This window comes from Lolium rigidum, chromosome 7 (genome assembly GCF_022539505.1).
Source record: "Lolium rigidum isolate FL_2022 chromosome 7, APGP_CSIRO_Lrig_0.1, whole genome shotgun sequence".
Taxonomy (NCBI): domain Eukaryota; kingdom Viridiplantae; phylum Streptophyta; class Magnoliopsida; order Poales; family Poaceae; genus Lolium; species Lolium rigidum.
Window position 1 is genome coordinate 23,646,490 of NC_061514.1, and position 13,607 is coordinate 23,660,096.

The 13,607-nt window shown below is 43.6% G+C and overlaps 1 protein-coding gene across 1 annotated transcript; it reads right to left on the bottom strand.

Moving 5' to 3' along the window:
- Nucleotides 1-5,831: 5,831 nt before the first annotated feature.
- On the bottom strand, nucleotides 5,832-10,983 carry LOC124671033 (probable receptor-like protein kinase At1g49730). The gene is made up of 9 exons (XM_047207475.1): nucleotides 10,872-10,983; nucleotides 9,717-10,268; nucleotides 9,322-9,621; nucleotides 8,792-9,053; nucleotides 8,663-8,715; nucleotides 8,488-8,555; nucleotides 6,820-6,909; nucleotides 6,643-6,727; nucleotides 5,832-6,531 (listed from the first exon to the last, which is right to left on the bottom strand). Exons 1-9 carry the CDS (start codon nucleotides 10,981-10,983, stop codon nucleotides 5,993-5,995), a joined length of 2,061 nt encoding a protein of 686 aa, XP_047063431.1. The 3' UTR covers nucleotides 5,832-5,992.
- Nucleotides 10,984-13,607: the final 2,624 nt, after the last annotated feature.

Sequence of the window (13,607 nt, forward strand, 5' to 3'; positions counted from 1 at the left end):
ATTGAGTAGGTTGCGAGAACTCGACCCAATGTACAGAGGGTGATAGGTGTTGGTAGGACGAAGCGCGTCCATTGTGGTTGAGGTATTGCTTCTGAAAGGTCTTGTCCTAGTCGACATCTATCCATTTGAGAAAATTGCGCATCATGGAAGAAGAACAGACTAGGTAATGTGGGGATGTGTACAGCCTCTCGAGAGTGTCAAATCTAAGTACTTAGCCGTGTCCCCGGTTACGGACATCTATGAGCAATTAGAGCTTGAAACTGTTGGATAATCTCGTCAGTCGAATTTCTGAAATTAATGCACCAGGTGGATTATGGATAGTAAATAGTCTTATTGAAATACTATGTTTTAAGAAATGTTTTGAGAGTAGGGAAAATAAAACTGGCTTTACGCAAATATGAACTCCACCTGCCAAATATCATGTAGCGATAGGCGCCAGAAAAAGCCACCATAGTGACATCTTGCCATTTCCATTCCAAGTGTAATGACCCTTCGGGGCTGCAACGTTTTATGTTGCAGGTTATTCTGAAGACGAGCAAGGAATACCGTAGGTTGCGAGCTTACACCCAACATGTTCGCCTGTGGCGTGATGGAGCTCTTTGTTTATTTATTTGCTGCTTGAACTATGTTATTTTCAGCTAGCCTTGAGCTATGCGCTTTGTAATAATTATACCATGGATCATACGTTGTAATAATTGACGCATTTCCTATTCTGGTTATTCATCGAACTGTGTGTGCTAGCGATTGATCCAAGGGACTAGCACATAAAAGCACAGAGATTCAACCTGTATTCAGGTTGTGTCGCTTCATCCGGAGAATAAGATTCATATAAGGGAAGTTAATTTCTGGGGTTTGAAAAAGTTTGGGATTTTTCCGGTGGAAGACCGAGAAGGTTCTAGAATGTTTCGGAGGGTCCACCAGTGGGCCCATGACCCTAGGAAAGGCCACATGAGCTGAGGGGTGCAGCCCAGCCCTAATGGGCCAGGCGCAACCCCTCAAGGCCCAAGTCGGCCACCCCTTTAGGGTTTCCCCAAAACCCTAGGGGGAAGACTTGGGAGGGGGAATCTCTCCCCCTTCTTTCGGCCGCCGACCCTAGGCGTGGAGGAGGGCCAAGGAAAACCCAGGCCGGCCTCCCCCCTATATAAAGAGGGGGCAGGGGGCGCAACCCTCACTCACCCTCCAACCCTAGCCGCCCCTCTCCCTCCTCCACCGCAATCTGCTCCGGCTTGGCGAAGCCCTGCAGAAACTTCTCCGCCACCACCACCACCACGCCGTCGTGCTGCTGGGATTCCGAGGAGATCTACCACACCTCCGCTGCCCGCTGGAACATGGATAGAAAGGACTTCATCGACACCGTACGTGCGACCGAGTACGGAAGTGCTCCCGGATTGCAGCACCGGAATGATCGACTACATCAACCACGAGATATAATCTTGTTAAGGCTTTGGATCTTCGAGGGTTAGTCTCTCATCTCTCTCGTTGATCCGATCTTGATAGATTAGATCTTGGATTTTCCTAGATTGGATCTTGGTTTTGTTCTTATTCACGGTAGAAATTTTTTATTTTCCATGCAACGAACTCATCAATTATATCTTTCTATATATATATATATATATGTGCCTATCTTGCTTAGCTCTAGTTGTTGTTGTTGCACTTAGTTGAGCCTAGCTTATTTAGGATTTGTGCTTGTAAAATAAACGTTAGTTAATTCCACGTTCTTACAAGCCAAATCCTTAAGAGTTTTTAAACGCCTATTCACTCCCACCCCCCCTCTAGGCGACATCTCGTCCTTTCACATAGCTAGGCCGGACACACGTAAGGAAGCAGCATAGCGCATTAGTAGGTCCGACACGCATCGCATGCAAGCTAGGCTTGGCACACATGCAAGAAAATACAGTGAATGCAGCTCAAGTGCGGGCCGGCAATGAGTCCCAGCGTCGTGTGCCTGCAATTTTAGTCCCACCTCGGAAAGCTAAGAGCATCTCCAGTCGCGTCCCCCAAACGACGACGGACAATAAATGGAGAAAAACGTTTTCCATTCGTATTCCCAAAGCTAAATAGCGCCTCATTTTGTGTCTGGACAGCGTCTGGACGCATGCATGCAACCCCTAGTCTCCACATGTCATTCTTTTTTCCCATACTTTTTCTCACCTATTTTTTCCACATGGGGTGGTCCTCTCTATTAAAATCCATGCATCTCGACGCTGTTTGAGAGACACGACTGAGAAGGGCCTCTTTTTTGTACAAATTTTTAGTCTCTTTTTATCTAGCGCTGTCTCCAAACGTATTCTAAATCGTTATACCGGATGTTTTTTGAGAGACGCGACTGGAGATGCTCTAAGTAGAAGCGGACCGGCTTGAATACGAGCTCTGCCACGGACTGAACGTACAAGTCTTCTTGTTGGGCCTCAAGTGCAGTATAGCCCACAGAAAATAGAAGCGCCTAACATCAGTAGTTGGGTCGGCCTGATTGAACTATCCCTTGAGCGCAACAGAAGCTAGGTAGCGCTTGGGCGCTAGGGAGGAGGACTTGGCATTTCCTATTCGCCGCCTAACGCGGGAGCGATTCACTCCCGCCTGAAGGTTAGCGATGATGGGTTGGAGCCCATTTACGTGGTACTATACCGGTTTTGGGAAGGTTTCTAACTGGTTTTTCCGCAGTTTAGGTTGTTTTCCGCCATTCTGTCTGGGTTTCTTCGGTTTCTGACCAGTTTTTGCAGTTTTTTCCCTACTATTTTTTCTTCTATATCTGTTTTCTTTTCTCTTTTTATAGCTTTTCAATTTACCTTTTTAAGGATTTCTGAAAAAATTTAGATTTAAAACTTGTTTTGATTTCAAAAACATCAATAGTTAAAAACGTTCAGGTTAAAGAAATGTTACTTTTGGAAAATCGTTCAAATTTAAAAATTGTGTAGTTTCTAAAATTGTTCAAATTCAAGAATCGTTCAAATTAAAAAATGTTCAAATTCGTAAATCGTTCAAACTTAAATTTGTTCAAATTCAATTTTTTCAAAATCTGAAAATTGTTCAATTACGAAAACGTTCAATGTGGAAAGTTATTCATTTTTTAAGAAACATAAATATATGCACGTGCAGCTAATCGAGACGTGAGCACGTGATGACTTAAATAAGATTCCCGAAGCCCGTTCCAATCTTATTTCTGGGATGACATGTTAAATGGGCTGAACCCACCTTATTCCCAGGATTCGTATCCGTACGCGGACTCGATCGTAACCATCGCTTAAAGCGATGATTAGGATATTCTCCGCCTATTGCGGGAGCTATCTGGCTCTCCGCACATGACGCCCGTATTTTTAGGCTGGCCCATATAACGGTAGGTACTAGTTTTGCTCAAGTTTTTAATCTAGTTTCTCGGTTTTTCTTCGATTTACAAGTTTGTTCTTCATTTTCGGATTTTGTTTGTTTTCTGGCTTCGTTTTTTAACTTTTTTAACTGAATTTTTTCAAATTTGATTTTTTTGAGTTTGAACATTTTTTAGATTTGAACAGTTTTAAGTTCGAACAGTTTTCAAATCTGATCTTTTTTGACTTTGAACATTTTTTAGGTTTGAACATTTTATGAGTTCAAACATTTTTGAATTTTGAATCCTTTTAAGTTTGAACAATTTTTAGATTTGTATATTTTTATATTTCAACAAAAAAATATCTTTTTTCCAAATTTGAACATTTTATATATTTGAACATTTTTCATAATTAATTTTTTACATGAACATTTTTTAAATATAAACGTTTTTTAATGTAAATAGTTTTAGAATCAAATTTCTAGCCAGGAAGCAGTTGAGAGAAAAAAACGAAGCCGAAAATGGATGCAGAAATCGACGAAATAGTACAGTTGTACAGACTTCGTGACTCATACGTGCTTAACTGAGGGGGTGTTTGTTTGGGCTTTTGGCTTCGGCTTTTGGAAGCCAAAAAGCACCTATTTAGGTGCTTTTGGCTTTTGGCTTCGGAAGCCAAAAGTCAAGAATCTTAATTTTTGGCTTCCGAAAGCCAAAAGCCAAAAAGCACCTAAATAGGTGCTTTTTGGCTTCCAAAAGCCGAAGCCAAAAGCCCAAACAAACACCCCCTGAGACACATCTTTAAACCCACTAATAATGGGCCGATCCCATTTGCTGTCGAAGATATGCGGACCCAATCAGAGGCTCCGCTTGAAGCGGAGAATATAGGCACTCGGAGGACTTGCTATGTGCCGACCTGGTCGGCGCCGACCACATCCCGCACATCCCCGGTTGTCTGTGGACTTGGCCCATTATCGTTGATTTCGTTGGTTTGGTTAGGCTGTTAATTTTTTTTGAGGGGACAAAAAGTTATTTTTTTCTTTTTTCGCTTATAGTTTTGTTTTTAAAAACTAACATTTTTCTTTTTTGTTTCCTTATTTTTCTTTTTTCTTTTTAAAAACTAACGTTTTCTTAACTGGGCCACGACCCATCAGGTAACCTCTTTTTCTTATTCGTTTTCTTATTTTTTTCCTTTTTATGTTTATAGTTTTGTTTTTAAAAACTAACATTTTACAGTTTTTTTTTATATTTTCAAAAAAAAATTCATTTTTTCCTGTCTACTGGTTTTAAAAATATTCGATTTTAAATTCGTTTGAAATTTGAAAATCGTCCAAAATTAAAAAAATTGTTAAAAAAATGTTCAAATTTCAAAACCGTTTAAAATTTAAATTTGTTCAACAACAACAACAACAACAACCAAGCCTTTCACTCCCAAACAAGTTGGATAGGCTAGAGTTGAAACCCATAAGATCTCGAAGCCAAGTCATGGTTTTGGAACGTGGATAGCTAACTTTCACGCACCCATGTCCATGGCTAAATCTTTGTCGATATTCCAAACCTTCAGGTCTCTCTTAATGGACTCCTCCAATGTCAAGTTTGGTCTACCACGACCCCTCTTAACATTCTCAACATGTTTTATCTGTCCGCTATGCATTGACGCTTCCGGAGGCCTCCGTTGGATATGTCCAAACCATCTGAGACGATGTTGGACCAGCTTCTCTTCAATCGGTGCTACCCCAACTCTCTCCCGTATATCGTTGTTCTGTACCCGATCCTTTCTTGTGTGGCCACATATCCATCTCAACATGCGCATCTCAGATGGTTTGAACAAAATTTAAATTTGTTCAAATTTCAAAATTCATCCAAAATTTGGAAATTCGTTCAAGATCAAAAATTTGTTCCATTTCCAAATTCGTTCAAAATTCGTTCAAGATTCAAAATTTGTTCAAATTTGAAATTCGTTCAAATTTTGTCAACCTTGAACATTTTTCAAATTTGAATGTTTTCGAAAACTATTTTTAAACAGAAAAATAAAACGAGAGAACAAAAAAGAAACAAGGAGAACTGCATCTGCAATTATTTGTGTGCATGCGAAGTTTCTGAAAAACACACGACCCGACCAGAAAACAAAGAAATGAAACACATGGAGATAAAGAAACTGAAGAGAGATCCAATGCAGCGCCAAAACTACTCCAAACTAGCAAGTTACCCTGACGGTAAACTGAATCTACCCCTACTGGCGACACTCGAAAGCCTTGCTTCCATCTTGATCTGATCAATAACTTACTGACTTGGCTTGTAACCATTCTTGAAGTCGCGACCATTTCTCCCACACCAAATTCTCCACGCTGTCAACATAACCATTGTGTTCAGCCTTCTAATGTTACTCGCATCCTGAATGTTACAGATCAAGCCTGACTCTACCAGCTGTTGTGTGAAGTATCTCTGTTTTAGTATTACCATAACCTGTAAGATTGGAGCTGTGAAGCTTTCCGACCAAGCCAATACAGTTATAAACTCAAACTGCACCTGACTCTCAGGCCGAGAGTGTCAGCAAAACAAAACTGCATCATCCATCACATTTCCATGAAGAATGTAATATCTACGTACAGTGGCACAGTATTCCAAGTGCCGACCTCACCTCGCCAACCACGCATATCGGAGCAAAATCTGCTCTTGTGAAACAAAGCTTGATCAGAGGGTTTCAGGTGGGGAGTTGGCATGGCCGCTTTCAAGCAGCATGCTGCGGCTGCAGTAGGACCTCGTCGTGCTGCTCGACGAATGCAAGGACCGCAAGTCCCCACCACAGGGGACCAGCTCGTTCCGGTGGCTGCCGCACTTGCTGTTCCGGCTCGGGTAGAAGCCGCCTTCCGTGTCGTCGTCCATGCCCTCACCAAAGCTTCCGTTCCCTGGGTCCAGCCGCTCCGAGAACATCCGGAGCACCTGCCTGATGGACGGCCTCTGCCGCCCTTCCCGCTGGGTGCACCACCGGACCACCCCGACCGCCAGGTGCAGCTGGTCCGCGTCGACCGAGCCCCGGATCGCCGGGTCGACCAGCTCTGGCGGGATCGCCCCGGACGATGACAGGTACTCCTGCGCCCACTCCACCAGGTTCCTCTTATCCTGGATCGCTCTCCGCCCCGTCACCAGCTCCAGCAGCAGCACGCCGTAGCTGTAGATATCGCTCTTCTCCGTCAGCTCCTGGGTTACCACGTATTCAGGATCCATGTACCCTGCGGTTAAATCCAGTATGAGAAAGATGAACAACAATGGCCTATGGTTTACTAAATATTCAAGTAGCCTGCTACATACTTTCATTAGTTGATTCCTATCGTGAAACTCACCTGGAGTTCCTCGTATGTCTGTGTTCACGGCTTCAAACTTGATAGCACCGGTTCTTGATGCATGTGCAAGCCCGAAATCAGCAACCTATATACACGGCCGAGCGACGTTTGTCAGCATGCATCATGGCCTAAATACCATAGTGGATACAAGTTATCAAATGTATCACGAGATCCAACCTTGGCAACAAAATTCTCATCTAACAGAATGTTGCTTGACTTGATGTCTCGGTGGCAGAGTGGAGGGTTACAAAAGAAATGGAGGTACTCCTGCAACAACAATAACACATCAACATTGGCTATCTCGTGGAGTAAGTGTATATAATAGGAAATTGTTTACATAACTAGTTGAATGTCAACTGAACTGACTAAGGGTAGCTCGTAAAGTTCAATCTAGAATTCAAATCTAGGATTTCCAGCATTGATTCGAGTCAAACAGCACACAATACTGGTCAAGCAAACAAGCTTATCAGGGGTGTTTGTCAACCCAATGCAGAGAACACTAGCAAAGCAGTGCGCAAGCCCCATGCTAACATGGTGGGACCCAGTAGTGCCAAAACCCCGGATTTTTCATTTTGTTTAGCTAAATAGATTAGGCCAAAATCATTACTCAACTAGTCATCTCAACAGTAAATACCGCCCGCACTATTAATCAGAACCTCAGGGCAGAAAGTGCAAAAGCTTATTTATGGGAATGTGAGGCCACATGGGCCAAAAACAGGTCAACAGTGCCAAATTATGAGCAGGACCACAGGCGTGAGTAATCTCACACCTAGACAAGTGCCTATCCCTATCAATATGTACCGGCAATTTTCTCATGCCAACAACCATGGTTGATCATGATTCCTGAATGCTACTGTTCAATGGCACACCTTGAAAATAAACTAAGTGGCAATGGGCATATCTATGAGTCAAAATGCATTTCCGCTATTTGGCATGGTGTTTTGGCTCATAGGTCTAGATGCACCTATTATGAAAAATAAATTTTAAATGCATTTCAAAATGTAAAAAAAAAATCCGATTTTTTCTCCCGTGTGTACATCCAGACATTCTATGTTTGCACACAAAGTTATATGGAAAAAAGACATTTTGCGTGGCGTGTGTAAAAAAAGACAAAAAAAAAGTTGTTCCGTGGATAGCTATTTTGGAGCACCCAAAAAATGTCTTCTATTCATGAAACTTCGTGTGCAAACATAGAATGTCTAGATTTACACCCGGATATTTTTTTCAAAATTTTAGACATTTGAAATATGTTTTTTGGGCAATGGGTGCATCTACACCTATGAGTCAAAATGCATTTCTTCTATTAGTATTGTTTCTATCAACATTCAAACAGGGGCCATCTCTGTAAGGAAAAAACAAAACTCAGAGAACTCTACTTGCAAATTGATAGGCACATCGTCTAAGTACCATAAAGGCATTAATGTAGATCTGAGAGTTCCTGCTCTGAGGGAAACAAGGGTGAAGAGGGAGGGCCAGCGACAGTGGCAGAAATTGGATGGGTTGACATAATAGATTGTCTTGTCATAATGAGGTACTCTGCTGTTATTTGTACCATAGGTACCTAATATTCCTGCTCGCTACTTGTCCTCCATATACTGTAGTACTCTAATAGGTACATTTTCAGCAATTAAAAAATGCCATGAAGCTATGTTGAAAAAACCAAAGAATGGGTTTTGAGCTTAAAAGATCAAATATTACAGCTGCTAAATCAGTATTGGTAATTGGTAACACAACTTGATGCATACATGTTGGTGATGATTTTCGCATATTTTGGCTCAACTCTGGAACAGAACAAAAACTTCCATAAGAGAAAAGAACCAGATTTATTTACTACAGGGAACCTACCAAAGCATTGGCCACATCCATTGCGATCTGCAGCCTTGTCTGCCAGCTTAAAGCCTTTATTCCAGATGCTAAAGGAATTCCAATGAGAAAACATAACAGCGAATCAAGATATATATTTTTAAGGAAAGATTATTTCAATATACTTAGAGAAGAATGAAATATGCAAAAATCTTACAGTGCAGGTGATCCTTTAGGCTTCCATTTTCCATGTACTCGTAGACAAGAAACCTGAAAGATAGAAATACAAGATTACATGTTGACCACTATGTACGGTAAATTAGGTCGCAAAATAAAACACCATTACCTTTCTTTTCTTTCGATACAGAAGCCCTTTAGGTTTACAAGATGGCGATGATGCAACCTAGCCAGGAGCTCCATTTCGCGACAGAATTCTTCTTCGGCTTGTCTCGAAACCTTGTCCATCCTTTTGACCGCAGCTATAGAGCCATCACTAAATTGAGCCTTATAGACCGTCCCAAAGCCTCCTTTTCCAATAACTGTGCTGAAATTGTTTGTTGCTCGCGTTGTCTCTTTGTAGCTATACCTTTGAAACATTGGCGATTGACCTGAAGAACAGGGTAAATAGAGTGCTTTCGATCAAACTTAGAAGAACGGCGGGATGATCTGAACATTTTTCTTGTCATACTAATGCCCATGCAAAGCCACTAATGAAAATGCATTGAAGTAAAAAAAAATAGAGATTTCTCATTGTAGCATTCGCCATTTTCTCAAGACAAACTTGCAGCAAGAATGTCAATCAATATGGCGCCAATCCCTATCTCTGGAAACAAACAAATACAGGTGTTTTACAACAATCAAAGCATATTCACTGACCTTCTGGACATCTCCAGGATTGACCCTGATGAAACGCATTTTCGGGACTCTGAGGGGGTAAGTCAGCATTCTTCAGTTCCCTGTTCTTTCTACGAATCAGCACCACTAAGACGATCTGAAGAAGAATAGCAATCAATATGACCCCTATCCCTATCCCTGGAAGCACTGAAATCCGGTAAGGCTGCTGCTGCTGCTGCTGATGTCCCTGCGGTAGCGGAACACTTTTATTCTTTGGAGCTGGAGAATCATCGACAGTGGCATTTGGCAAAGAAGCTGGAGTCGACGTGACAGAAACTGGTCCTGGTATACATACACCCGAGCATTAGATACAAAATCATCAACTAGTTGGACATCATTGTAACATAGTAACTGTAGTGGAGCCAATACAGAAATACCTGGAAATGTGGTGATCCCCTGAACACCAAAGAAGCAGGTGAGTATATCATCGTACGAGAGCACGCCCTGCTGCGTCGCAAGCGCCACAAAAACCGCGCTGCGGCACACGCTGAGCGCGACATTATCATCCGACCCAATAAGTCTCCGCAGGTACACTATCCCATAGTTCAGGCACGTCTTGCAGGCGATGTCCAGCGACAGGGGGCCCCTGCAGCTGCCCAGCACGTCGTTGAAGCTGGGCGACTGCATCATCTCCAGCACGGTGTCCCGCCCTGCACACTGGTACGAGACCCTGATCTTGGGCCCCAGCCCGCAGAAGACGGCGGCGTCGGTGGCGATGCCACGCAGCCGAAACGTGTCGGAGACGGCGCTGAGGCAGATCTCGGCGAACGCGGGAGGGACGCCCAGCCTGCCCGTCGCGTTGGCGTAGCGCGCAACAGAGATGGCCACGTACGCGTTGATGTATCGGCAGCAGGAGGCCCGCTGGGACGGGTCAGAGCAGGCAGCTGCTGCCGGGGTGAAGTTTGCCCAACTGAAATCTAAGGGGCAACCTGGAAGACACGGGAACATTGCTGCATTTAGTAAATAAATAAAGATCGTAATGAATGTAAAGCTACGGAAAAATGTAGTAGTACTAGAGAACTGGTGTATATATATGCCCCCAAATAGCTCCATCCAGGGCCGCATATCCTGAATCAATCAGCAGCTCCCCTTGACAGGCTAAAATGTGTGGCTTTCTAGTGCAAGATGCATTGAAGATTATCGATTGACACTGACAGTACCGGTACCATCAAAGAATGTATTAGCTAAATAAATATTGATCAGCTGGACTCCGTTCAAAGATCTTAACATGACATAAGATGCGCTTTTTATGACCCCACGTTCGCAAGTCACGAGTAGTAATTATCACGCTCAACGTACTTGATGCTTTGAAGCATTGATTTGGGGGGGATCGAAATCGAATCGGGCGGCGGCGCTGCTCAAATCACGGACGGGGCGGATCAAGCTCTGTCCACTAACCATCGTGTTCTGAACAGTCGAACAACAGGGAACCGGCACTAGCGTGGCGGGATCATGAGCAGCAGCAGCGGCGGCGATAGCCCATTTCTAGGTAGGACCGGGGGGCAGAGAAAGTAATAAGCGGATGAACTGACCTCCGACGGCGGTCGCGGCGGGGCTCGGGGAGAACCAGTACGGGGAGGAGAGCAGAAGCAGTAGGAGTATCGGTAGAGCCAAGGGGCCGGCGGCGGCCAGGCGGCGGAGCATTTTGCTTTGGGGAGTGGGAGTGGGAGTGGGAGTGGGAGCAAGGCTTTGGGTTTTTGGCTTGACTCGACGGGGGCTGGGCTCCTGAGGTCAGGTCAGGCGTGACAATGATTTCATTTTCGCCCGTGACAAACAAACAAAAGGGCCTCGGGTCACTCCGACGAGTCTAGCTTGCTGTCTACTCCACTCCTGATCAAGTGTGAAAAAATCAGTGAACCCCCCTACCTAGTAGTATTCTAAAATTTAACAAATCTCAGACGTCTATTTATAGACAGAGCTAGTAGTATTTTTTTACAAATAATTATTTTTAGTGGACGTTGTACAAAGACTTTTTTCATCTTTTGGTACCTACAAAAAATCTCTTTTTTATCATCTCTCTCTTTAGGAAGCAAATGTTCATTATTCTTTATGGAACAAATGTTGATCATTTTCTCTCTTGCCACCTACACCCCCCCCCCCCCCGTGTAGCCTGGCCACCGCCCTTCTCCCTCCACGCTCGTAACCCGTACCTCCTGCTATGGTTTACAATGTTGCCCTCCATCTTCGGCCTCTTTGGATCTAGCCGTCACCGGGCCTAAGTACCTTGCTAAACACTATTCTTAGCCCGAGAGAGAGATCTCGTTGCATGGTTGGTTGCAATGCAGTGGCACTATCACCGTCTAGGTTGTCGATGTTTGTGCCACGACCACTCCTCACCGGTGATTAGTCTACTCGTCTTCATCATCATCAATTCATCATAAAACTCCTCCTTTGTTCTCTTCTACTTTCTACCCATCCTTCCCCTTCTCCGTTTCACTCTTTGTTCCTCCTTCCATGCACGCTCCTCCCCTTGTTCTTATCTCCCACATCCACGCCAACGAAGTGACAATGCCATAAGACTTAACAAAGTAATTGAGATCGGGAAATTTGATTAGTTTATGCATGCACCATCGATTGTTAACAAGTTCTACCATTATTCCGTACTTTTGCAGTTAAGTAACTTTTTGGCGGTATCCATTAATATGTTATCACTTAAGAGATTATCCTTCTGATAACTCCCAATCTCATTTCACTGAAATCGATAAGACAAACCCTTGCTTTCCATGATTGAAACACATAAGCAGAACATGGTATCTTCCAATGACCACCTCGACATCGGCGAACAACAACTAGACATACATGATCACTAGCGGATCTACCCTTAGCCAGGGGGTGCCGCACTTTCCATTGCGATCAGGTGCAAGATGACATTTGGTTGGCATTGGGGTCTTAGCACCATTGATATCCTTCATCTTGAACATGTTGCACATGTCTTTGATATATTTGGCTAGATTAAAGTTCCTTCTCTCTTGCTTGATCTTAAAACTAAGAAATAACTCTAGCTATCTCTCCCATCATAGATAGGCTTATCAAACTTGTTAGTTATTGACAAGGGATCAACTTGTCAATGCCTACATGTTGTAGACTTAGGGTTTCGTAAGAAGTAGAGGGCAAGTAGATCTCGAAAGTTCAGCCAAACAAAGGTGCTCAACTCGAAATTACGGTGGTTGGGGTTACAATGATTTGATCCTTTCTTCGTCCCTCGGCTTCCCCTTTATACAGGAGGTGAAGCCGAGGCTTTTCCGTGTCGTACAAGTACAAACTGTCGAGCCGCATTAGGATTTTTCCTATATTGATACAAGTTTCCTATTACAACTCTACTTTCCTAACCCGAAAGCCTTCAACCTTCTGGGTCTCCAAAGCTTCGAATCCATGGGCTTAATACTTTCTTATACACCTAGGGTAATTATTCGACATTCATGTTAGGCATACCTATATCAGTAGCCCCCGAGATTTTGCTTAAATCGTAGGGTCGATTAAAATCTCTATCGTACGTCAGTCTAATAAAACTGTCGAGTTATGCTGAATTTTTACTTAATATCTATTTTGTACAGGGATAATGGTAAATGAGGCTGGTTCATCTGACGGATCAGGTACCAGTTAATTGCTCTTGTGGCAAACCCGCAAAAACCTACTTTAAGCTCAAGTCCCTGGACTCGAACCCGGAACACTGGCGTAATTCGATACGTGTCGCTTTAGGACTTATCGTGAAACGAACTCCAGCTTATTTTATTGAGTACCCAACGCGTCTGTCGGGATTTTTCTTCACATCTGTTGATGCGGATAAAGTGGAAGAGCGCATTCATGTGCGATGCCACGTCGCATAGGACAGATCTTGGGGTCTTACCTTCATGAACTCTTTGTCGAGTCACGACATTCATAGTTTTTATCGCAGCGAACGGGCTTTGAGGATATATTGTCGAGTGTCTTTGTGCGGCTGATGGAATTTCTCATTTTTTCGAGTTGACATATTTATATTCACTACGGGAAAAACAGGCTTTGCCGTGCAACTATTTGCACGGCAAAGAGCCCTATTTGCACGGCAAAGGCTTTGTCGTGCGACCCCGCACGGCAAAGATCGCACGGCAATGTTATCGACGGCAAAGGCTTCTTTGCCGTGTGACTCGCCAACGTTGCACGGCAAAGGCTTTGCCGTGTGACGCCGCACGGCAAAGGACGCTTCTTTGCCGTGTGCCTAACATGTTTTATCTAAAAAAAGGTCCCAAACTGGCTGGTCTGGGAATCGAACCTAGGACACAGAGTAGGGA

Coding starts and splice junctions, on each gene's coding strand:
- LOC124671033 (XM_047207475.1), bottom strand. CDS start 10,983: ATGCTCCGCCGCCTGGCCGCCGCCGGCCCCTTGGCTCTACCGATACTC. Junction 6,910..8,487: donor TGGATGTGGCCAATGCTTTG/GTAGGTTCCCTG, acceptor TTGTTGTTGCAG/GAGTACCTCCATTTCTTTTG. Junction 6,532..6,642: donor AGACATACGAGGAACTCCAG/GTGAGTTTCACG, acceptor ATTTAACCGCAG/GGTACATGGATCCTGAATAC.